A 25,427-nucleotide genomic window follows, 5' to 3' on the forward strand; every position below is an offset into this window, starting at 1 on the left:
CCTTCAGGAACAGGCTGCTCCAGCGTGGGTCCCCCACGGGGTCACAAGTCCTGCCAGCAAACCTGCTCCAGCGTGGGCTCCTCTCTCCATGGGGTTACAGATCCTGCCAGGAGCCTGCTCCAGCATGGGCTTCCCACGGGGTCACAGCCTCCTTTGGGCATCCATCTGCTCCGGCGTGGGGTCCTCCACAGGCCGCAGGTGGATATCTGTCTGCTCCACTGTTAACCTCCATGGGCTGCAGGGGAGCTGCAGAGTTGTTCCTCTCACATATTCTCACTCCTCTCTCTGGCTCCAGTTGCTGTTGCGCAGCAGTTTTTTCCCCCTTCTTAAATATGTTATCCCAGAGGTGCTACCATCGTCACTGATGGGCTCAGCCTTGGCCAGCGGCGGGTCCGTCTTAGAGCCGGCTGGCATTGGCTTTATCGGACATGGGGGAAGCTTCTAGCAGCTTCTCACAGAAGCCACCCCTGCAGCCCCCCATTACCAAAACCTTGCCACGCAAACCCAATGCAAGATCTGTTGGGAGTTTTTGCTTTATTGTGGTAAGGTAGAACAGAATAAATAGGTATTGTACTTAAAAATCATCACTAGCATATGGAGGTTAATTTATATTAACAGTGCACAGCCAGTCGCACTGCAGGTAGAGCCCAAAAGCTTTGTTTCAGAATTAAAGGAAACTTAAGATTTTACTGTGGTCTTTAGGTCAGTGAGGAGAAGGACTGTCTGAAGTTTTAGTAGATCAAAAAGTTGCACACAGTAAAGGAGAGAAAGGGAGAGTTGAGGTCAGTTGACTGCTGTGGATAGACCAGAGACAGTCGGTCTTGAAATCCCTGCACTAAATGCACTTGCAGCTGTCTGTCACTTTACTGTATACAGTCATTTGAGTGTACAGAGCAATATAATTTTTCTTTCATTCCCTTAAGAACTCTAGATTTGTATCCATTTCACAAAAATTTGAATTTCAAATGCTTTTCTAATCTGTTTTTTCCCTTCCTCCTATACTTTGTGCTCTTTAACTGTGATGTTGTTTTAATGGATTTGTATTGTTAAAATCTAAATTCTACCTCCCTCCCTCCCTCTGACAAAGATCTAAAATAGTAGAAAAAAATAAATTACTGATTTTCCTTGTTTCTGGTACTTCTGATTTTCTGTCAAATAGTGGTATTCACATTGAGAGTCTCTTTAACAGTATGTTTACAAACATATAAAATGTATATTGTACATCTATCCATTCACAAATACACAAGTTAAAAAAAAACCCAACACTAAAAAAGTAAAATAACCAAAACATATTTGGGAATGATGATGACATTTAGTAAAATTTAGAGAAAGCATTGCACAATTATACTCTAATTGAGTGTGTGATTAAAGAATTGCATACGCTGTCCTCTTGTATCATTTTTTTGTGTACCTTCAAGCTAGAATATGCAAGTCACGTCCTTTTCTATCCAACTTTAAATTCTAGACTCTATACAAGACGCAAGTTCGAGAACTTAAAGAAGAATGTGAGGAAAAGACCAAACTTTGTAAAGAAATGCAGCAAAAGATACAGGAGTTACAGGATGAGAGGTAGATTTTATTAGTTGTATTACTAATATATAAAAGATCAGGAAGGCATTTTTTGTTTTAGTCTTTCCCCACCCACCCCCCACCATAACCTCCCATTTTTTGAGTTAATAGTATGTATCAATCATTTGCAGAGATTCCTTGGCTGCTCAGCTAGAGATTACTTTGACAAAAGCAGATTCGGAACAACTTGCACGTTCCATTGCTGAAGAACAGTACTCTGATTTGGAAAAAGAGAAGATTATGAAAGAGCTGGAGATTAAAGAGATGATGGCTAGGCATAAACAGGAACTTACTGAGAAAGATGCCACCATAGCCTCTGTGAGTAATACGAATCATAATTTTGGTAGAGGTTTACCTGGGCTTGAGTTTTATTTGCAGTTGGAGTTATCCACTGTTATTTAGCATACTTAGAGGTAAGTGATATAGAAATATATCTGACATTTTAAAAGTATTTATTCACTATGAATGAAATAAAAAAAACCTCTTACCATGTTTCTTCCATGCATCTCTGACTGTTCTTTCTTCTGTGCCCCTACCCCTCTTACAGCTAGTCCTCTTATCCTGGTTTCACTCTGAAGCATTTCCTTCTGTCCTGTAATGCTTTCATGTGCCAAATGTGTTTTGTTACATAGACATGTGTACTTTTTGTTTTGTAGTTGGAGGAAGCAAATAGGACACTAACTAGTGATGTGGCTAATCTTGCTAATGAGAAGGAAGAACTAAACAATAAACTGAAGGAAGTACAAGAACGTATGTATTCTCTGAACCAAATGTAACTTAATTTGAAACCAGTTTTGTTCTTTAATAGTACTATTGTCTTTTGTAATGAACTTTCATAGATTTTTTTTTTTTTTATTATCTTGCTACAGAAATTACAAAGCTAAAAGAAGAAGAAGCAAATGTAGGAAATATTAAAGCACAATTTGAGAAACAGTTGTTGAATGAAAGAACATTGAAAACCCAGGTAAGCGAATGTATCTAAATGAATGAAGAGATAGTGTTCATGAGTCAAATATTTTTTAATAGAAAATCTTCCATGGTAAACTATCTATATATACCATTAACACTTATTCTTTTTTGCCCCGAAACAAAAATATTTTTTTTTTTTTTCTACTAAGTAGACTTTCAGTGTAGTGAAACTGCATCCTCATGATTTATTATAGAGGAACTCATAATCCAGTTGCAGTCCACCAGCAAAAATCTTCATTTCAGTCAAATGAATTCATATTTTACTGGTTTCCATCTTGATTTATATTCCTCTGTAAGTTCCATAAAACAGTATATTTCTGATTTTAATCCAGGTTGTTTTTTAGAACAAGTGGCATTTTAATCCAAAGATACATTTTGGGGCTAGCTGATGGAAACAGAAGAGAATATTTAAATGAGCAGAAGTGTTCAAAGCAAATGCTTGCTTAAAGTGAAAATGGCATCATTACCTTTTCAATTTTGAGTAGCACATTGAATTAAAGCAACTTTATAGTACTGGATATGCAGGCATCTTAGTTTACACGTAGATGAAAAGTGTCTGTTTGTGGATAGGAGAGAAGACTCTTCACGATACAACTCTGTGTATTTATTGGTGTGGGTTTTTGTCTTTTTTTTTTTCTTCCCTATGGGAAGGCTGTGAATAAATTGGCTGAGATCATGAATCGGAAGGGTCCAGTCAAACGTGGAGCTGATACTGATGTACGGCGGAAGGAAAAGGAAAATAGGAAACTGCATATGGAACTGAAGTCTGAACGAGAAAAGTTAACCCAGATGATGATAAAATATCAGAAGGAAATCAATGAAATGCAGGCGGTAAGATCCTTTTGCAAATATAAACATTGATAGCATTTTCTGTAATTCTCATTGAATTGATACAGGCTTTAAGGTAGTGTATACAGTCTCTATTCCTGAATTTCCTGTGGCCAAAAGAAATAAACAGTATATATATTGAGATTGGCTTCAAAGTCTGCATAATTTTCTACTTATGTTTTCTCTGAGTAACTGAGTATTGTGATAATAGGAAATCTATGTTTACAGCAAATAGCAGAAGAGAGTCAGATACGGATTGAACTCCAGATGACTCTGGACAGCAAAGACAGTGACATTGAACAGCTTCGTTCACAGCTGCAGTCACTACACATTGGTCTAGACAACAGTAGTATAGGCAGTGGACCTGGAGATGCTGAGGCAGATGATGGATTCCCCGGTATGTTAATTTTATTAATATTTCTGCATTAATTGGTTTTCTATCAGTGTTTTACCATAGAAGCTGAAGTATTAAATTAACGCTCTGATGATTCTGTGGCTTTTCATCTTCAGGTGTTTCTACCATCTTATTAATGTTTTGACAGTGATCGCTGTCCACCTACTAACTAAATCTGTCTGTAATCATACTTCATCTTACATTTATTTAAAGAAGTTTCTTTTAAAAATTCTGTTGTACCCCATGAAAACTAAATTTTTTTTCCCACTTGATTGTGGTGGTTACTTTGCAATTACTGTGTTGTGTGATGAAATGTAAAACTAATACTCTCTTCTTAGAGATTCTATTTTGACTTCTTTTCTACCTTTTTCCTCCTTTATGCTTTATGTTTAGTCCATATCACTCAATCCCACACTATGGAATCCATGTCTTTTACCTACCAGCACTCTTCTACCTCTGTCAGTATTGCCACTAAGCCTTCCAGTTCTCGCATGCTTCTCGATTCTGATTCTGACTCAGAGGAAGAACCTTTGTCTTGTTCCCACAGCCCTACAGAAGTTGATAGCACAGGTGACATCCCTGAGAACTGTTTGGTTTTGTTCTTACTGTGTCCTTTTTCTCTGTTTCAGAACTAACACTGTTAATACATTATTAAAAAAAACCCAAAAAACAAATCTGGCAGTAAACAAACTGCAGTGGCAGTAAACATTGCAATCCAAGACATGAAGAAGTTTGCATGAACAAATAAGTGGCCTGTTTTCTCTAAATGTTTACGATGCTTGCTGCCATTTATATAACACCACTGTTTTTATTAAAGCATTGAATAAATGAGCCTTATGGCTTTGTTTTCAAGGTAGCCTCTATCCAGTATCTGCAGCTGTTTTTATGACCCTAAGATACTGAATACCAAAAAGTCAAATCTTTGTGTTTAAGTGAAGTGCGGAGACATCTAACTCCTCACCATCTAAATGTACATTACTTACTCGTAGAAATTCAGCCTTCTGAGTATTACATTGTTTTGCCTTATTTTGAATCTTATATTGATTCTCGTATGGTAAGGCAAGCAAAATTTATTCATTTTTCCAGATATGTAAAGCATGTAATGAAATTATATGGCTCTGGTAAAACAGAGCTTTGTTTTACTAATTCTGTATTCATTTTATATGACTACACATACACTGTGTTGAACAATACTTCTGTTTAGTGTTAATGTCAGAGATGGGTTTTTTAATTACATTCAAATTTCTGTATTTCACTTGAGGTTCCTTTAAAGTGTGAATACCTTTCCACTCAAGGCAAAACAAGTTTTGGAATATTGACATTACTTCATCAAACTGAAGTAAACAATAAAGCATTTCCTCTTTTTTCTTCATTATCTGGTTTTTGCTCTGAGGCTTCTAATAAAAGAATTTTTAAATACATATATAATTTTTTCCTCCCTAGCTGCTGTTGTAGTATCTGCATGGTTTTGTTTTGTTCTAAAGTAAAAATCATATCTAAACTAGGACTTTTTTATGACATAATTACAACAGATTTGAGGTATGATGGTTGTGATTTGTTGGCTTTTTCCCTCCTAGTGCTGTACTGTAGTAAGCATGTACTGTGAAAATTTTGGAATATTCTGGCCTTTCCCTGATCTGCTAGTATAGAATGGACACCAGAAGTGAATAAGTGTAACCAGAAACTCTCACTTTGTCCAATTTCATGCGATAGTATTAGAGATTACAGAGAAAAACGGGAAAAATATTAATGCTTTTTTTTTCCACACCATTAACAAACTATACATGCTTCCTGGATCTGGGGAAGAATTTTTTGCATGAGCATTATGCTTGCTACCCTTTGTATCAGGTGTAGTTGAAAGGAACAATTTCAAGTGGCAGGTATGAGGCAAAATATACGTTATAGAACTACTTCATGTGCTTGGTATGTACATTAAATTGTGTCATCAAGAGCAAAGCTTATAGAGCAATAAACTTTGAAGACAGCGCATATCTGAATAAATAACCTTGGCTTCAAGTGTCTCTAGACAAAATGAGAAATCTGTGAATATCTAATAACTATTTGTTACACTATGTTAAACATGGGCAGGATCTTGCAAATGCCCTCTGATGAGAAAGAAAATAGCTTTTGCAATTTTGGAGCATGTTTATACTCCCTTCATGGTTTTGTGTTTGTTAATCCTTAAGGCTTCAGTATTTTTGACTTGGAAGTTCCTCAGCAGCAGTAGAGGTTATCTGCTAGGGTGGGAAACTCATTAGGAAAATATTATTGCAATTGAGTAGTTCCTCTTAATAAAACACAGGGGAAAGAAATGCTTGTATTAAGTGCAGCTATAAAAATAGGGTCAAAGGCTATGCGATACTATGTATTACCAAGCACTAGGAAAGCGTGATCCTGGTGAGCTTTTAGTTACTACTGAAATGTGTGTGTCAAACAACAGCTGAGCTGTTAATACTGTTGATAAATCCAATCTGACTAATGTGCCAATGTAATATGAAATATTGCAAGTGAGTGAAAGGGCAGCTGAATTTAGGCAAGGCCTAACGATTAGCCAAAAATGACTTATTTTGGATTAGAACACCTAGGAGATTTAGGCAGAATTAGAAAAAGGAAAAACTGACAGAGCAAAAAATGTGAATTAGAATACTCAACTTCTGAAATTTTAGCCGGCATATAGAGGATATAGGTTATTGGTGGTGGTAGTTTGCCTTTTTTTCTCTTGAACTGGATGTGTGTGGTCTGTACTAATATCTTCAGACGCTGTTTTAAAACCTAAAGGTTGATAGACATAAGCATTTTAAGTCTTGAAAGAATTACTAAAGGGAATGTGTGTGCTATAATTGCAAGTTTGCTCTTCCCCTTCTTCCTCGTGCCCACTACTTTTTTGTGATTGCATTGTTGGTTATTGGCTGTATTCAGGAATACACGATTTAATTTATTCCTACACATTTACTGTGATAAACTTTGCAAGACCTTGTAGCTTTAAATAGTTCATGTTCTCATGTTTGCTCCATTGCTTTATTATTGATCTTCGATAACTACTTTAAAATGCACAGTAGTCTCAAAAATAATATTTTGTGAATGTTTGTTCTTAATATATATCTTTTTTTCAGAATCACGATTGGAAGGCTGGCTATCACTGCCTGTTAGAAATAACACTAAAAAATTTGGATGGGTTAAAAAGGTAAGAAAACCAGATTTATGATCATCTTTCGTCTATAGTCTGGATTTTAAACTTACTGCAGGTTTTCAACACTTTAATTTTTCTGTGATGTATGTTCTCTCATTAATTAAATGTATAAAATGTGTTAGCTGGTATAGCTATGTCCAAGAGGAGCAGGTTAAGACAATTGTAATAGGTTAAGACACTTCTTTGTCCAGCCAGAGGTTTTCAAACGTTTGTACATTCAGCCATAAGCATTCCCAGCAGTATTACATAGCTGGAATTCAGCAGAGTCTGGAAGCAGATGCCCTTGACAAATTCTTTATTTAGGAGATAAAACTAACAACTACTCATCTTCCTTGTGCAGCCTCACTCGTTTACTGCTTTTCAGTAGCCTCTTTGATGGGTCTTTGCCCAAAGAGTAACCGCACAGTTTCATACCAGTTCACTTACTGCTCAGTCAAACTGTTCATTCGGGACAAAATTCTGGAAATAGGAAGTCTTCTAGGTAACTAGCCTTTTTATGAAAATTGCTAGCAATGCTGGTAAGTATAACAGTGATCTTTGTGAGTATGATCCCTATTAGTTGTGAACTGCACATATAAAATAGGCATCATGACAGTTACTCTTACTACCAGTCCAAGCAACATACAAATGAAAAGCTTTTATCTTACTTTCTTCCAGACTTTCATTTTTATCTCTTCATAGGTACTTAAATCTGTTTAAATATCAGTTAATCTGATAACATAAAGGGATTTATCGGGTAATCAGAATTCTGTCTGTTGTTCAATGAATTTACTGGCAAATCATGGACTTGGAATACAGTACTACTATTGTCCATTTAGCTACCATTTAATAAAATTGTAGAAAGATACTGCTGTGACATCTTTGACATCTACGATGAGCTTGATTAAAACATGTATTTCATCCTTGTCTGTCTCTTAACAGTATGTAATTGTAAGCAGTAAGAAGATCCTGTTCTATGACAGCGAACAAGATAAAGAACAATCTAATCCCTATATGGTATTAGATATAGAGTGAGTATTATCACGTGAGATTCCTTCTTCTGATTTTTAGGTGAACTTTGTCGGAAAGACTTTGACGAAAGGCCTTTTGAGGTCCAGTCTGGGAACGCAACATCAAATGGGGCGTACTTTTGCAATTTAAGTACCCATTGTAGGCAGCGGTGCAGCAGTAGTGCAGTGCTTAGTCTGATACAGGTAGAGCTGCGTTGAGCTCTGATGTAACTGAACTGCTTCCACTAGCTCAGCTAGACCTACCTCACATACACATTGTAGCAAAAAAGCTAAGAAAACTGTAGCGGAGAGGCTATGATTTTCAGTGTTTGCACATTTGACTTACAACATGTCCTTAACGGGTGGGTTGCATAGTTAATTAATTTGTTTTCTTAATTAATACAGAATGTGGATATTCAGAGGTTGGAACATGGGGAGAGGATTGTGTTAGAAAGCTACCGGCAATCGTTAAAGCCACGTGATGTTGATTTTTCAATGCTGTCTCTTTTTTGCAAATACAGCTGGATACTTGTGACTTCTTTTTATTTAGGGCTTTTGGAAGTTCATGTGCAGGATTGAGCGATAGGACTTTAATCAAGTGATTAGAAACTTGTACTGACAAATCTTTAATGGCTCTAAGTCTTGGCATGGTGTGCTGTATCCTAACTTAATATGTCAGTTTAAACTTAGCATTTTGGTAACATTAATTTTTGTCCTTATTGAAATAATTTCCTATAGCAAACTCTTCCATGTCCGACCAGTCACTCAGACTGATGTGTACAGAGCAGACTCCAAGGAAATTCCTAGGATATTCCAGGTATTCAGTAATACATTAATGTTTCTAGTGTAACAAAGATGGCATTTCACACATTGTCAAAAATATTTTCATAACTTTTTCTAATGGAATATTCACTAAAAGAAGAACTTGAAAAACATCCATTCCATTGTATTTCCTCAATCTTTCTACTTAGTTACTCTGAATTTCTGTTTGTCATATAGGAGTACTGATATTATTTTGCTTTGATTTTAGATTCTATATGCTAATGAAGGAGAGAGTAAAAAGGAACAGGAATTTCCCGTGGAGCCCATGGGAGAGAAGTCAAATTACATTTGTCACAAAGGACATGAGTTTATACCTACTCTTTATCACTTTCCAACCAATTGTGAAGCTTGTATGAAGCCACTGTGGCATATGTTTAAACCTCCTCCTGCTCTAGAATGTCGCCGTTGCCATATCAAATGTCACAAAGATCACATGGATAAAAAAGAAGAGATTATAGCACCTTGCAAAGGTAAATAGCAGGTATTTGAATGTGCATGTAGTCACTGGAGTCACAGGGCGTTCTAATAAATCAGAGGATTTTAGTAGTGGTCTGACACCAACTAAACATAAGCAGGTAAGTTTTTCTTTTGTTAGTACGTAGCCGTCAGAACCTTTCTAAGGGTGTCTACATGAGGATCAGCTCACTGCTGTGAGATAACGGCATGTGGCCAATATATGTACATACCTGCTGTGTTGTCAGCATCATGCAGTAGAGCGTGGTAGTTGTAAAACTGCTCACACTGTGTGTTGTGCTGGATTGCTGTAAGAAACGATAGTGTTAGTGCATGTTATGAAATAGATGATATTCAGTGAAGTTTACTCCTTGTAACTCAGGTTACATAGTTTCTTGGGCTCAGGCACACCTCTTCGTGTTACCCTTCCTTGTTTTTTCCATGTGAGTGTGTATCTTCCATAGTACTAAGTTGTTACCCTCTAAATGTAAGGAGGAGGCGCTGTCAGCAACCAGGAAACATAAAGTGGCAAAATCTGGTTCACTTTGCTTTTGATTTCTGCTGATTTCTCTTCATGTTGACTGTGAGAGTATGGTAATCCAGCAACTAATTTTTGATGTGGGGACGTGTTTAGAATACTAACAATATCCATTTTCATTTAAAAAATTCTTATTACAGTGTACTATGATATTTCAACGGCAAAGAATCTACTACTGTTAGCTAATTCTACGGAAGAACAGCAAAAATGGGTGAGCCGACTGGTGAAAAAAATACCCAAGAAGCCTCCAGCACCAGACCCCTTTGCTCGATCTTCTCCCAGAACTTCCATGAAGGTACAGCCAAACCAGTCCATCAGACGACCAAGCCGACAGCTTCCTCCAAACAAACCAAGGTGATACAAGAGCTGCTATTTAGTTTATTGTTTTTAATTGTAGTAAAATGTTTATGTTGTATATGTTGACAAGGACGGTTGACCACAAATGTTGTTGCCTACTGACGCGATCTAGTATATCATGTTCTATAAACCTCAGTTAAGTTATAAGAAGAGTCACTATGTTTGTTCCCTTATTTAAAGGAACTTGCATTACCTGTTAGTTAACCCTACCGTACTGATAATGTATCCTATTGCTCTTATGTGTAATAGGCGGAACTTGTAGCATCGTCTGTAGCCTAATAGTTCCTGTGAACTGGCAGCTGGCAGGGAAAACAGGGTTTAAGTAGGCAAAGGGTCAGTGAGAGGGGTGTGAAGATTTAAAAAAAGAAAAGAAAAAAGAAAAAAAGGTTTAACAGTTTTCAAGATGGCTACTACCATACCTGATTTGAAGTTGAGCAATGAAGTTAGGTGTTTGTGGTTCTGATGAACCTTGGAGAGAATTAGGTGCCTTCAAAAAGCAGTCTAGAAGGCCTTACACATAGCAAAAGGCTACACGTCTTTTGTTTCTTACTGCTTGGTTTTGAGGCGTGTGTTTGAATTCCTGCCCTACTTTAAGGTTAGACACCCAATTGCGGATTTGTATCTTAGAGTGTGTTTCATTTGACCAAACGTATAGATGTATGTCTGACTCAATTTACAGTTGATATTTAGGAAGAGTTGTTTTCAGGATTCGTGTCCTCCTAGTGTAGAAAAGGAGCATACGGCATGCTCTTGGACATCTACAGTGAAAAGCTAGTTCAGATGAATCTCACTTTCTGCGTCTGCCCACATGGGTTCCACAGCGTGGAGCCCCTTGCTGCAGTGGTAAGCACCTGTCTGAGCATCACTCACGCTTTTTGCAACAGCGCAGGACGATGGGAGGTGGGGGATCGCCATTTGGTCAAGCGGCTGGAGCACTTACCAAAGGGTGGGAGAATTGGTTGCAATTCCTCATTCAGCCTAGAAGGACTCATGCTTATGTCTCATGATTCCTAAAAGAATAGTCTTATCAAGTTCCTCTGATTTGGGAAAAAAACATCCATACAAAAAACAGTAATCTATCACTGGATCGGTTTTAAGGAGCAAAATCCTATACGGTATTGTGGGAGTGATAACATTCTGCAGGTAGTGCTTATGTGATTGCACAGTACAGAATTTCTGGGTTTTTTCAGTGTGCTTTTTTCATCACCTAGAGTACTAGCTAATTCTTGGTTAGATCAGTCCCCAGTTGTGGACAGCCTGTGAAAAGTTTGGTCTGACTTGTTTTGTTTGTTGCAGTATTCCAGCAGCAATGGACAGGTCAGCAAAGGCTTAACATTTTTCCCCAGAGAGGTAATTTGGCAGTGGCTGGACAGTATTGCTCTCCTTGTGTCTGTGACCAGACTGCCTCCAATATCTAAGCTGGCTGGTGGACAACTGGGCTGGGTGAGTTGCCAGCGTTACAGTGGGGAATGCAGCGTTAAGTGTGCTCTTACTGCTGCTGTCCCGAAACAGCCTTACGCTACAAAGAGTTAGATCTTAAAAAAACAAACTGGTATTCTAAGTGTGGAAACGCGTAGTGAAAGGACTCAGTGACTTAATTTCACTTCTTTCCTAACTTCCCGACAGTCTGATTTTTTTTTCTTTTTGGTCATTTACTTTACATACTTTAAAAGAAAGTCTGACCTCATAATTTGCATTTTAAATTATTAGGTTTTTTGATTATAACCATGAAGGTAAAAAGTTTTTAGTTACTACTTAGGGACTGATTATTGAAGGGTTTCTTTGTGCAAAACTAACCAAAATATCAGTGATTGGATTGAAGCATGAATCAAGGAAACATTCATGACAACTTGTGGGACAAGTAAATGCTTTTTGTCTGTATAGTGTTTACAATCTAATTCATCAGTTTTATTCTGTTTCTTATTGTTGACATATAAAGGCTGTATTACAAATCTGATTCTTTTTCGACAGCTGTTCTTAGGTGCTCATAAAATAATTTTTCTCCTTGTAGCACCCTTCTTTCAATCTTCATGACGTTTTTTACAAAATGTTTTCATAACACAGTATTTAGTCTTACCCTTCCTTTTAGTTGTGGTCCTCCTCCAGTCCGAGTCAGTCTGTAGTGATTTTTTTTTCTGTCTGTGTATTTTTCTATCCATATATTTTGTAATGGTGGGAAAAGGAGGAGGATGAACATTCTTATGTGTAAACCATTTTATTCTTGCAATTAAACTTTCCAAGTTAGCTTTGCAAATGTACCTAACAGATGGAAAAGTGTAGTTCTGTGAGGTCATCTCACCTATCGCCTTATTAATGCAGGTCTGTCAGACCAGTGGAAATTTGTACGGATTTCAACACTTTTAATTAGAAACCACATACTTATAAATTACTGTAATTGCTATGGCCAATTAATATTTGACTGGTGCCTCTATGAGGCTTTTGTGCAAGGGCTCACCCTATGGAATAATTAATTTTCTGTTACAAACTTCATTAAGAATGAAGATCTAGTTGCCAGTTAAATCTGGGGACTGAGTGGCTGGGGAGAGGCTGGAGATGAGCCAGCAGTGGGCCCTGGCAGCAAGGCAGGCTCTGGGACTGCACCAAGAGGAGCGCAGCTGGACGATTGAGGGAAGAGATTATCCCCCTCTGAGGGGAATAAGGGGGGGGGTGTGGAGATGGGCCCTCAGGTTCAAGCCAGACATTGACAAACTGGGGAAAGTCCAGCGGAGGCCACCAGGATGGTCAGAGCAGAGGCTTGAGGGAGCTGGGCTTGTTCAACCCGGATAAAGGACGGCTCCAGCGGGGTATCATAGCAGCCTGCCCCTGCCTGTGGGGAGGGTATCGAGGAGATGGAGCCAGGCTCTTCAGTGCTGCGTGGTGGGAGGGTGAGAGACAAGGGGCCCAGCTGAACCAAGAGAGATTCCAACTGGGATAGAAGGAAAAGCCAACGCAGACAGTTGGGCAAGGAGGCCGGCTGGTGAGGCTGGACAGGCTCCATCCCTGGAGGCTTTCAAGACCTAACAGGACAAAGCCTTGAGCAGCCTGGGCTGACCTTGTAGCTGACCCTGCTTTGAGCAGGAGGTTGGTCTTAGAGACCTCCTGAGGTCCCTCCTAACCTGCACGGTCCTATAAATGCTGCCCTTGTTAGGAATTTCACACAGTGACTGTTCCTTCAAGGTTTTCATGGCTGTTGTTCTTCGTGATGATTTAAGAAAGGGCAAACCAGTTTTTGATACAGACCGTACAATTTCTGCTTATTCGTTCAATTGGATTGTGCCAAAAGGATAATTCCAAATTGAAAAAAATCAGCTTTCGTGTATTTTAATGTCTAATAAATTCTTTAAGTGTTTTAGAAATTACAATAGCCGTAGTTTATAATAAATGAATATTGAGCCTTTTCAGGGATATATCACATTTAAAAGTGTAAAAACTTTAAAACCTGAAACCTCCTGAAACCCATTTTGTTTAAAGCATGTGATTAACTATATTAAACACTGTAGCACGTTTTAGTTAAAACACACTGAACTCTCTGTTAGGGTAAGGTTTCTATCTCTGCCTGCTACGGTTGGCATATAATCCTGATTTAAAATCCATTGAGCTCACTGGAGAGATGACTAGACTGGGTTTCATTTCTCGCAGCTATAGCAATTGAGAAGTTAGTACTTAAGATATTTGTCGAAGATCCTTTGATAACAACAGAAAGAGATGAACGCCTCTAGACAGTGATTCATCCCATCCCCAAATAAATGCCTAAAATACATAAAATGATTCATTTGCTGACAAGGTTTGCCTCGCTTGCTTTCTGTGTTCTGTATTGACCATAGAAGGAGCGCAGGCAGCAATGCCTAGAGAACAAGTTGATACATCCTCTTTTTTGGCATTGCTTAGCTTTAAAGAATGAGCTACAGGATAGCTGTATAGCATAATCCCACTGTATTGGGGATATAGTAAAATCCTACAGTATTTCTTTGTAAATTCAGATGACACTATTTTATTTGGTATTCTGTTCAGCAATCAAAATTATTTATTTTATTGGAAAAATTGTTAGCCTTGCATTATTGTCTGGAAAGGGATAGCAGGAGAGCATAAAACTGCCGTAGTCAACAAGAACAGCAGCAAAACAGAAAGCAGCTAGTTTTATGAAATCTTTTCTGCTGAAATTTTTTTGGGAAAAATCAATATGGTAAGTGTTCTATAGAGTTGAATGATTTGTGAGATAAATTTCCAATGAATACAATATTCCTGGCTTACATGAACGCTAACTGAATCTTCATATTCCGTGATAGGCAAAGGAAAGAAGAGGAGCGCAGCTGGACGATTGAGGGAAGAGATTATCCCCCTCTGAGGGGAATAAGGGGGGGGGTGTGTGGAGATGGGCCCTCAGGTTCAAGCCAGACATTGACAAACTGGGGAAAGTCCAGCGGAGGCCACCAGGATGGTCAGAGCAGAGGCTTGAGGGGGCGGGGCTTGTTCAACCCGGATAAAGGACGGCTCCAGCGGGGTATCATAGCAGCCTGCCCCTGCCTGTGGGGAGGGTATCGAGGAGATGGAGCCAGGCTCTTCAGTGCTGCGTGGTGGGAGGGTGAGAGACAAGGGGCCCAGCTGAACCAAGAGAGATTCCAACTGGGATAGAAGGAAAAGCCAACGCAGACAGTTGGGCAAGGAGGCCGGCTGGTGAGGCTGGACAGGCTCCATCCCTGGAGGCTTTCAAGACCTAACAGGACAAAGCCTTGAGCAGCCTGGGCTGACCTTGTAGCTGACCCTGCTTTGAGCAGGAGGTTGGTCTTAGAGACCTCCTGAGGTCCCTCCTAACCTGCACGGTCCTATAAATGCTGCCCTTGTTAGGAATTTCACACAGTGACTGTTCCTTCAAGGTTTTCATGGCTGTTGTTCTTCGTGATGATTTAAGAAAGGGCAAACCAGTTTTTGATACAGACCGTACAATTTCTGCTTATTCGTTCAATTGGATTGTGCCAAAAGGATAATTCCAAATTGAAAAAAATCAGCTTTCGTGTATTTTAATGTCTAATAAATTCTTTAAGTGTTTTAGAAATTACAATAGCCGTAGTTTATAATAAATGAATATTGAGCCTTTTCAGGGATATATCACATTTAAAAGTGTAAAAACTTTAAAACCTGAAACCTCCTGAAACCCATTTTGTTTAAAGCATGTGATTAACTATATTAAACACTGTAGCACGTTTTAGTTAAAACACACTGAACTCTCTGTTAGGGTAAGGTTTCTATCTCTGCCTGCTACGGTTGGCATATAATCCTGATTTAAAATCCATTGAGCTCACTGGAGAGATGACTAGACTGGGTTTCATTTCTCGCAGCTATAGCAATTGAGAAGTTAGTACTTAAGATATTTGTCGAAGATCCTTTGATAACAACAGAAAGAGATGAACGCCTCTAGACAGTGATTCATCCCATCCCCAAATAAATGCCTAAAATACATAAAATGATTCATTTGCTGACAAGGTTTGCCTCGCTTGCTTTCTGTGTTCTGTATTGACCATAGAAGGAGCGCAGGCAGCAATGCCTAGAGAACAAGTTGATACATCCTCTTTTTTGGCATTGCTTAGCTTTAAAGAATGAGCTACAGGATAGCTGTATAGCATAATCCCACTGTATTGGGGATATAGTAAAATCCTACAGTATTTCTTTGTAAATTCAGATGACACTATTTTATTTGGTATTCTGTTCAGCAATCAAAATTATTTATTTTATTGGAAAAATTGTTAGCCTTGCATTATTGTCTGGAAAGGGATAGCAGGAGAGCATAAAACTGCCGTAGTCAACAAGAACAGCAGCAAAACAGAAAGCAGCTAGTTTTATGAAATCTTTTCTGCTGAAATTTTTTTGGGAAAAATCAATATGGTAAGTGTTCTATAGAGTTGAATGATTTGTGAGATAAATTTCCAATGAATACAATATTCCTGGCTTACATGAACGCTAACTGAATCTTCATATTCCGTGATAGGCAAAGGAAAGAACCCGCCTACCTTAACACAGTCTTTTATTTAAAAAAGTTTAGTGATAACAAATGGAATTTTGAAGTCTTTCATAGAAGCGTGACACACGTTAAACATCAAACCCTCCTGTTGCAGATTACTTGATCTGGCATTTAAGGACTGGGATTGGTCATTTGATGATATTGATGATATTGATGGTGATGATGATGATGATGACGATGTTTTTGATTTCTGAAGAAGTATAAGGGGTAAATCTAAATAGTGAGGAATGGATTTGTTTGCCTTTGAATACAGCATGCTATGTTGGATTTTGTTTCTCAAAGCAGAGAAATAGAAGATCTCATTTTAATATTTTAAACAGTAAAAATGAGATTCTGTTCACGATGTTGATGAATTGTTAGAGGAGTCATTTTCATTAAAACAGTGTTGCCTTTGTCATTGTTTTTATTTTTCTAATTTTAGATCTTTATTCAAAATTCATGTCTGCCTGCCCAAAAAGAAAATATCTCCTGTTGTCAGAGTAGCTGCTCATCTATAGTGCTAATACTGCTAACCTCTGCAGATAATTTTTGAAGGCTAAAAGGGAGATTGTAGGAGTTGGATGTTTAGCTGAAACAGAATTGGTATTTACAAATACTTTTCATTTTTAAGCTTTTAACATAAACTGACTGGTCTACGGCTAGCAGACATGAAATCACCAGAGTTCTGCATTTTGCTTTTCTACCTGTGTTATGAAGTGAATTTGACTTGGCTTTCCTTTGCAGTGCTGTGCTTTTTGGGTACCTAACCACGCGTTTGAAAACTACATAAACAAATGGGCTTTGCAGCTTCTGTGATACGGTTTCCTTGACTGCTTTAGAAAAGATACGGCCGTTTTATTGATCTAATTTGTCCCCTGGCTTACTTAAATATGCAGTGTGAATGTACGGGAAATAGTGAATAACTATTTTATAGTTCTCAGTGTTTAATCATTTTACATGTTGATGCAATGTTATGGTTACACAGGAAAAAAACCTAAATGTTAAATTCCTAGGAATTCTTTTAAATAGTACGTAAGGTGTGTCTCAGCCTTATGGCATCGGGCATATGACAGCAGCACTAGGGCTGCGCCTCAGCTGTGTACTCAGTTGACTGAGATACCAGCCCTTGTAGAATTTAACTGGCTTAGTGTTTACAGTAACAAGCATTACGTTAATTAAATATACTGCATCTTTATGTATTAAAAGCTTACAGATTACTAATCTTTTAGAAGTGACTATTACATTGTGCGTATTGTACTTTACCCTCATATATTACAAGGGGGTTTAATTGACTTGGGATCATAATGCGTAAGGATGTGCTATACTTAAGTAACGGTGCTGTTGATGCAGAGGAATGACGTTTCTCCCCAGTATGCTGATGAGCCCATCTTGAATGAAGACTTTGTCAGATTTACGTTCGTTGCGTTTACTGACCAAACTTCCTGCTTCTTTTTCAGCTAACTGCTTTCCGTGAATGCAGACACAACTCAAGGTGATGATATTCTTCCCGTTACAGCAAGACTGAAACATATCCCAAAACAGATTAAAACTATATATTTTCCTGAGAGATTGTGCTATATATATCGGAGGTTTACATTTCTGCTGCAATATAAATTACTAATCTCTGAGGGTTTTCCTGTATTCTCCTGAGTGACTGATGGAATGAGGAATGGTTGGTAAATAGTAAAAGGATATGTTAGGTAACCTTTTAAACTCTGTTCCACAAAAGCTTTCTTGGCAAGACACATACACTACATTTCATAAAAGGCTCAAGAGGAATGAATATTAAAACGGAAGAAACTGGCTTTTCAGCTTTCATAAAGATGCCACCAGCATGTCTGCAAGAAGAACAGGAGGAAGATCCACAATAGTGATATAGACTGCATCTGTAAGAAGCGACCATTATACTGTGTATATATATTGTACTGTAATACTGCAAGAGGGTTTTAAAAATCTTTCCACTTTATTTTTTTATGCTTATTAATCAGATACCGTTACTTATTGCAGTTGCAACTATGCACTTGTATAAAGCCATAATGTTGAAGTTTATATCATTCATACACGTCTATCAAAAGCTGCATGTCAGTGTTCAGCAGCTAGTATAAGTTTGAAGTATATACTAGTTTCAGCTATGTCATCATGGGCAGTCCTGTTTTACCTGTCTAATTGCCTTAATTTAATTTTTTTCAAGTTTTTTGCCCATTCTCTCTATTTAAGGAAAAAAAGGTTTACCAGCTCTTAGGATGCAATTTTGCTTTGTGGCGGACAAAATAGTGCACTATTTTTACACCTAGTAAGTATATCGATGTCAGCCTATTTTGAATGTATATCGACTGGTTTTGAGGGTGGAGAAGTGTTGGTTACAGAAACAGTGTCTGATACCATTGGAATTACTAGACCATTTGCTTGTACGTGTAACTGCTCATCCAGCCCTTTCTACAAACCTCAATATTAGTTATTGACTTATATTAACCCTCATTAAGTGCTATGAAACTTCATTTTGCCTTGTTTTTGCATACTCTCCTAGATGTGTTTTTTATTTCTGGAAAAAAGAAAAAGAATCTGTGACTATTTTTACATTTCACAATATCTGAGGACTGTCACAAACTTTAAGAAAAGTAAAACATACTGTAGATGTATTTTAAATCTGGTTCTCTAGCACATAGCTGTAGACATAGATAAATATTTCAGTAGTGTGTTTTGAGAACTGATAGCTGGGAAGAAGGCCTCAGAGGCACTTAATCTGACTTTTTTTTTTAACTTGGAGTTGTACAAAAAATATAATTTATGTGGGCTCATTCATGATGTGTTCGTAATTATCCCAGAAAATGCATGTTTTATACAACTACAGTATGCGAAGTTAAACATATTGACAGTAAAAAAATGTAGTCTCCTATTTGGTCTCTTTATATATATAAATATATATATATATTTAAAATATATATATATAAAAAATATTGTGTGGGAGTGCAGTAATTTAAAATATGATCTAACACTTCAATGAAGGAGGACATTTCACTTTAAAATTTTGTTTGTTTGTTTGTTTGTTTTAAAGAGTGTTGAAATGTTTGGAAGGATAGGACCATGATTTATTTAACACTATCATGAAAGGTGGACTTGGAAACACTGAAATACTGAAAATGAATAAATACATTTACATTTTGTAACCTCTACTACAGTTCAGCTTTACAGAGCCAGAATGTATTCCGTCTTCTATTTATGCACTCGCAAAGTAAAATGTTGTTTGTGAGTTCTTAAATTCAAAACTAAAACTTTCATATCATTTCTGCTAGGTATTCTAACCCAGCGCACAGCTACAGTGTTTTTCCCTGCTTGTTTTGATTTGCAGAAGTACGGTATATTTTTAGGTAATGCAGATTTGCATAGAGTACAACATTAAAAATGTATACAGTAAAACTGTTTCCATTCACTGAATGCATAAATATTTTATATATATATATATAAAAAAATGTTACATTGTGGGAAGTTCTATCCTTTTCTGAATTGGAGAATATTATATATATATTTTTAAATAAACTATTTGAGTAAGGTAAAATAGTTCCTGAACTTGAGAAGCTGGTATTTAATTGAAATATTTAAGTATGTAGGCAACTACTGCGGCAGATTTGGGAAAGGCAAGGGTTGCTCAAAAGGAAGCTGAGCAAAAGCTGTGTGCAGAGGAAGGGCAGACTCCGAGGGAGATGTTCTGGCAGGCCATCAGGTGCTGGGGCTGTATCTGTTGCACTTTCTCTCCTTGGCTTGCCCTCATTACTGTGAATCCCTGGGGCCCTGTTAAGCCTGACATTTTGGGAAATGTGCTGTATTATTGTATTTACTAGCCACAGTTTATACATTCTATACTTGTACAAATAGTTATTAGCTATACCTACAGCAGGCTGTATTGAGAATCTATTGTAGAACGGTAAGGGCTGATAGGGAGCACTGGAGGTCCTCTGGTCTGACCTCTACCTCAAAGCAGGGCCAACTTAGCTTAGGTTCCTCATGGCCTTTGAGTTTTCAGTGCCTCTAGGGATGGAAGTATCATAGCACTCCTCAGTTTTCCTTTATGCGGTTTGTCCCAAAGCAAAGGAACAGCGTGGGCTGTGTTGAGCTGTAATGTGGAGATCATTTGGCCAATGGTATGATGTGCACAAACCTCGTGTTGTACCCAGGACACAAAAGGCAAAGCTGCTCTTCTGTTCTTCTCACTTGTCCTTCTGCTCGAGATAGAGCAGATCTGTTGATCTACGGAATGCAAAGGCCTCTTAAACGTTAGTTCCTGGGGATTGTGTTGTTTCCTTATTGTCCAGCAGTAACCTTTTAAAATTTCTGAGAGAAGCGCATATTCCTGAACTAAGGAATATTTGTCTTAGTCACTGACGTTTAAACACTTTCTTTTTGTAACAGGGCTGTCCCAGCAAACAGGACATTTTTATGGCCTGGATGACTTTATCTATAGAAATTCTCTCATTGCAAGTCCTTTTGTTTCACAAGAGTAAACAAATAGCATAGCCAAGCTGCACATTAACCTTCTGGAAAAATCGGGTCAAACTTGGAGCCAGAAGCTCAAGACACTTGTAGGGAAGTTGCTCTTTAGTTCCCATCCAAGAGCTCACCAGTACGGAAGGTGGACAGGAAGACCTCATCAGAGTTAACGTGTCAGTTGTCATAAAGACCTTTCTGCAAGGAGATTCCCACTTCTGTCCTAGTTACGTACTGCAATTTCCTACTTCTAGTGGTTCCTGCCAAAGCTGAACCCCTCACAGCGCTGCCAGCGATCGCACCAAGTCTGCATACTGAAGGAAACATTGTGGTTCTCGTCCTTCTTAGCATGGTTGATGCTGTAACCAAAACGTGACATGGACTATAGTACTGTGGAGGACTTGGAAACATGGCAGAGGCTCAAGTATCTTGGCAGTCAATGACAGTGGCCAAATTTAAAACATCACTGAAGTTTCACTGCAAGTGTCTAAACCTCTTACTACGTCTGTTGAAGACACTGAATCTCCGACGTTTTTGACAGGCATTCAGTGAGAGGCATCTGAAGTCACCAAGGCCAAGAAAGCTGCTGCTAGAAATTCTAAAAATGCTAAAAATGCTTTTTCTCTTTAGAACTCTGACAGGTGTCAGATGATCTTAAAAATTTGAGCATTTGTGTTTATAATCTTACAGTGTATTAGTTTCCCATCTAGCTTTAAGAGAGTCATCCTTGGAAGAGGATTTATATATCTTGGTCTCAAGTGCCTTCACCCGTCCTGTGCTTGTGAAGCCGTGTTCAGGATGTTGCTGTGAAAAGGGGGAACTTGGATGAAAACAAACTTCTCACCTGCATAGCTCTTACAAACCCTTACCACCTCCTTACTCTGATTCTAAGGCAGGAGGACATTAACAGTCCATGGTCCAGTTCAGGGAACTGGAGTATTTCAGTCTTCTCCACATTCCTGGTTAGTTTTCCTCGGCATTCATGTTAAAATAGTGATTCATTTGTTTTTTCATAGAATATCTCGAGTTGGAAGGGACCCATAAGGATCATCGAGTCCAACTCCCTGCTCCTTGCAGGACTACCTATAACTAAACTGGACGACTAAGAGCATTGTCCAGACGCTCCTTGAACTCTGACAGGCTTGGTGCCTTTTCGGTGCGTTACAGTTATCTTCAGACTGTTTTTATGGACCATCATCTCTGCACATACTACACTTTAAATTGAAAACATTATTTGTTATTTTTTAAGACGATCCTATAAACCACTTAGGGGATTATCGGCATCCCATGGATCATGGGTTTTTGCCTGCTGCTTTGAAGTATCCCTCGAGAGTGGGAAGGAATTTTCTTTTGGGTCTCTGTAAAAGATGTTGATGGAGCGGTTCTGAAACTAATTCATGTTCTTTGTTGAAGTTGCCTGTAAAGTGGACAATGACGTGCTCAGACATGCTCATCTGAGAAATGAGACAAGTCTGCTGAGATGTATGTGGCACAAAAGAACACTAAGTCTAAACTCATCAAACCTAGTTCTCCCCAGAAACTACTGCAACGAATGGAAAAGCTCACCATAAAACCATTGCTCTGAGAAGTGGGGACTCAGAGGAACTGTAATTTATTAGCACAGGGATGCTAATTACCAGGCCTTGTTATGAAGATTGGGGTTTTGAATCTTTGCCCCTTTGTAGGCAGGAAGCATTGTTTTATAAGGGTAAGAAAGTCAAGCGACGACCTGATACGTGCTGTTGCAGGTGTGAAGCTAGATTTGACCACTGCTGCTTTTGCTCCAGTAATCTTACAGAAGCTGCAGGATTAAAGTGATGGTTCAAAATGAAAGTCACAGTGAAAGGTAGCAAAATTACAAAGTTATAAGTGTACGTAGTCTTGCATACCTTAAAGAAATCTGGAAGGACACATCTTCATCCTGAAAAGAAAGGGCAGAGAGCACAGCAATTGCATGTCCCTGCAGCCCTTTTTAGGTTGCTTGGAGGAGGAGGTACGTAGAAATGCTTTCACGGCCAAGGCAACTGCGTTTGATGCCTCAGTCGTATTGCCCCATTCTGAGGTCTGGGCCTTCACCATTTGTTCACAGATGTGAGCCTACTTGTATGCATAGTCTTACATTGTCATGTCCCAGCGTGCCTCTTAGGTCATCCAGTTCTTCTTGTCATTTGTCATCACCCTTGCTAGCTCTTTGGGATTTTTTTTGCCCAGGATGCTGGTGCACCACTTGGTAAGCACGGCCACCCAACAAGAAGTACCTCAGGCTTGTGAGATCACTGCCAATCCTCCTCTTTTCCTTTGGCTTGCCAACTGCTTAGACTTTAAGCCCTGAATTGCCATGTTAGCAATGTAGCTTGGATATGCGCTACTTTTTATTAATGAGTCAATTGGCGGAAACTTCTTTTGGAGGTGTCTGAGATATTTAATACCTTAACTGTTTTAAGGCTGAAGGAGCCAGGAACCCCACCGTCTGAACCCTTTTTCACATTCACTGACCCTAGCGTCGTCTCTTACCTCAGCTGTGTTCCATTTTTCAAATAGGCTCCGTAGGCTGATCTTGTCGCTGGGTGCAGGTCTGGCTGCAGCTTCAGGACTTGCATGCGCTTGCTGAATCCCATGGCCTCATGCGCCTGCGTGATCTTGTCCAGCATATCACAGCCTTGGTGTGCTGGGGGCCAACTGAGATTCAGTAGGATCTGTGTAGCCGCTTGTCTGCTCTGGAGCGATGGAAGGGCTTGATAAATACAGTGAGGGAGCTCCCCTATATGCTTCCTATACCGTTCAGGGCTACAGCAATGGTAGTTTTATTACTGGGAAGGTGGGCATACGTGCAAGCTTAAAACAAACATTGACACTGAGAGAGGAAAATATCCTTGAGCTCAGAGAGACCGTGAGGACTGTAAGGCATGCTGATGGTGCATTCCAGGGAAAACAATTTAAAATCCCGGAAGTCAGCTCAATGGAATCTGTATGTAGTCAATTGCTCAAAGGTGAAAGAATTTCTTTACAGTAATTGGGTAACTTAAAATACGCTTTACACGAGCTCAATTTGTCTTCACTGGAGTCCTGATTTACATGACAGAGGGGACACTGAGGCATAGGAATTTTGTTCTTCCATTTACGCTTTTCGTATCGTATGAGACAGGTCAGCACCTTGGTACTGCTGACCAAAGCCTCCAAATGCAAAAGCAGAAATCGTGTACATCCCAGAGTGGGCCTATACACAGAGGACTTGTAATTACAGTAAGGTGGTGAGTAGAATTTATTTTCATCATGGAGCCATGTTACTATTCAATTTGAATTGTAATCATTGTTAGCTGACTTTTCTTGCTGCATTTTAGGCTGCTGCAGGTTCCGTCCTTTAATTTAGTTTCCAGAATCTTGACAGATAAAACAAGATGTCTGCCCTCTTAAAGCTCCCTTCCTGTGAGTCCATAACATAATATACAGAACTACTTGTTGAGGCTACTAACAATTTAAGATGGTTATGAGCTGAAATAACAAAACAAAACAGGGCATGAACAAAATTACAGCAAGTATTTAAATTGTCCTTAAGGTATCCCTAATTAAATTTCATCACGAGTATCACGTAGTGTAAAAAGCCTCTTATTTTACCCCCAGTCCAAAGATTGGATTTCTTCCAAGACAGAGATGGTGCTTGCCGCAAACCACTTCTGAGGTGGAATGGAATAGCTGACATCTTTAACTTGAAGATGTCTCTATGTCTGTCTTGCCATTAGGCAGGAAACAACCGAGGTCCATCAGGAGTTGGGTCTGTCAGACTGCCAAGGTCTTGCAATTGGATCCAGCACGAGTGATGAGCTGGCGGGTTCTTAGGGTAATGTTTATTGTGGCTCCCAGACACCTATTTGACATCGAGATCCATCATCTCCAGGAACTCCTAAGTATCTTGGAGAACTCTAGCTCAAAATCAAGCAAATTAAATTCAGTACAAACCAAGAATTTAATAACATCCTATTTTAAGGTTTTTTTCAGCTTCCTCACATTCCAAACTGGGACATCCTTAGACCATTGTTAGTGATGAAGGCAACGTTTCATGTTCTGCTTCATACATAAATATGAATCTCGAGTATCAAAGAGTCTGGAAGGGAATGGAACAAACCAGCCTGAAAAGAATTAGCAGGGAAATAATTGTTATTCACCATTATAGAAAATACATAGCTGGGAAACGACCTCATTTGAGTTGATCTCTGCATCTGTGTAGCTTTTCATTTATAATAGTTCTTCCTGTGGGCTCTGAGGTGTTTTTTCCTTTTTTTTTTTCTTTTTTTTTTTTTCCTCCCTAGTTACATACGTTCTTAAATGGATGATGATTGTTTGATGGGGGAAGAGTAATTTTACCTCATTTAGAGGACCGAATAAAGCGTTTTTACAAGTTACAAGCTTTTGGGACCTTTTAGCTAACTGTGAATGACTGTCTCCCCAAAGAGTGAAAGTGCTCTAGAATCCAGCTTCTGCGCTCCAGCGGTTGAGGTGTGCGTCCGCCACCCCACCCCGCTCCCTTCTCTCCTGTTTTAATAGGATGAGCAGAACCAGGTTAGGGAACAGCCACGTGCACAACATAAGCCGCGGAAGAGGCTCAGGGGTCAGACAGGGACAGGCAGTTCTGAGCAGTCCAAGCAATAACATCTTTTGCTGGATTGGAGTAACGCAAAGAAACACATCTACGTCTCCGTAGTCCTACTCCGCACAAAACGTTAAGCGTCATGGAGGCCTGTAGAGCGGGGGAGACGATGGTTTTGCGTTGGTGTACGAAGTTCCTGTTTGCTGAGGACTGTTCAGAAATAGGCTTTTGGGAAAAGTAAACTGTACACATCTTC

General features: G+C 38.9%; 1 protein-coding gene across 1 annotated transcript in view; it reads left to right on the forward strand.

The window, feature by feature from the left end:
• The window catches only part of ROCK2 (Rho-associated, coiled-coil containing protein kinase 2), a 63,355-nt gene extending 44,504 nt beyond the window's left edge, over positions 1-18,851 (forward strand). Inside the window, 13 exon segments of the mRNA XM_009332484.1 lie at positions 1,466-1,569; positions 1,701-1,887; positions 2,226-2,319; positions 2,439-2,533; positions 3,190-3,369; positions 3,595-3,763; positions 6,874-6,944; positions 7,872-7,960; positions 8,678-8,756; positions 8,970-9,231; positions 9,893-10,106; positions 16,220-16,332; positions 17,562-18,851. Coding sequence (XP_009330759.1) covers positions 1,466-1,569; positions 1,701-1,887; positions 2,226-2,319; positions 2,439-2,533; positions 3,190-3,369; positions 3,595-3,763; positions 6,874-6,944; positions 7,872-7,960; positions 8,678-8,756; positions 8,970-9,231; positions 9,893-10,106; positions 16,220-16,319 — 1,644 coding nt within the window. The 3' untranslated portion in view covers positions 16,320-16,332; positions 17,562-18,851.
• The last annotated feature ends 6,576 nt before the right edge of the window (positions 18,852-25,427 follow it).

The sequence above is a fragment of the Pygoscelis adeliae genome, unplaced genomic scaffold, assembly GCF_000699105.1.
Source record: "Pygoscelis adeliae isolate BGI_AS28 unplaced genomic scaffold, ASM69910v1 Scaffold168, whole genome shotgun sequence".
NCBI lineage: Eukaryota > Metazoa > Chordata > Aves > Sphenisciformes > Spheniscidae > Pygoscelis > Pygoscelis adeliae.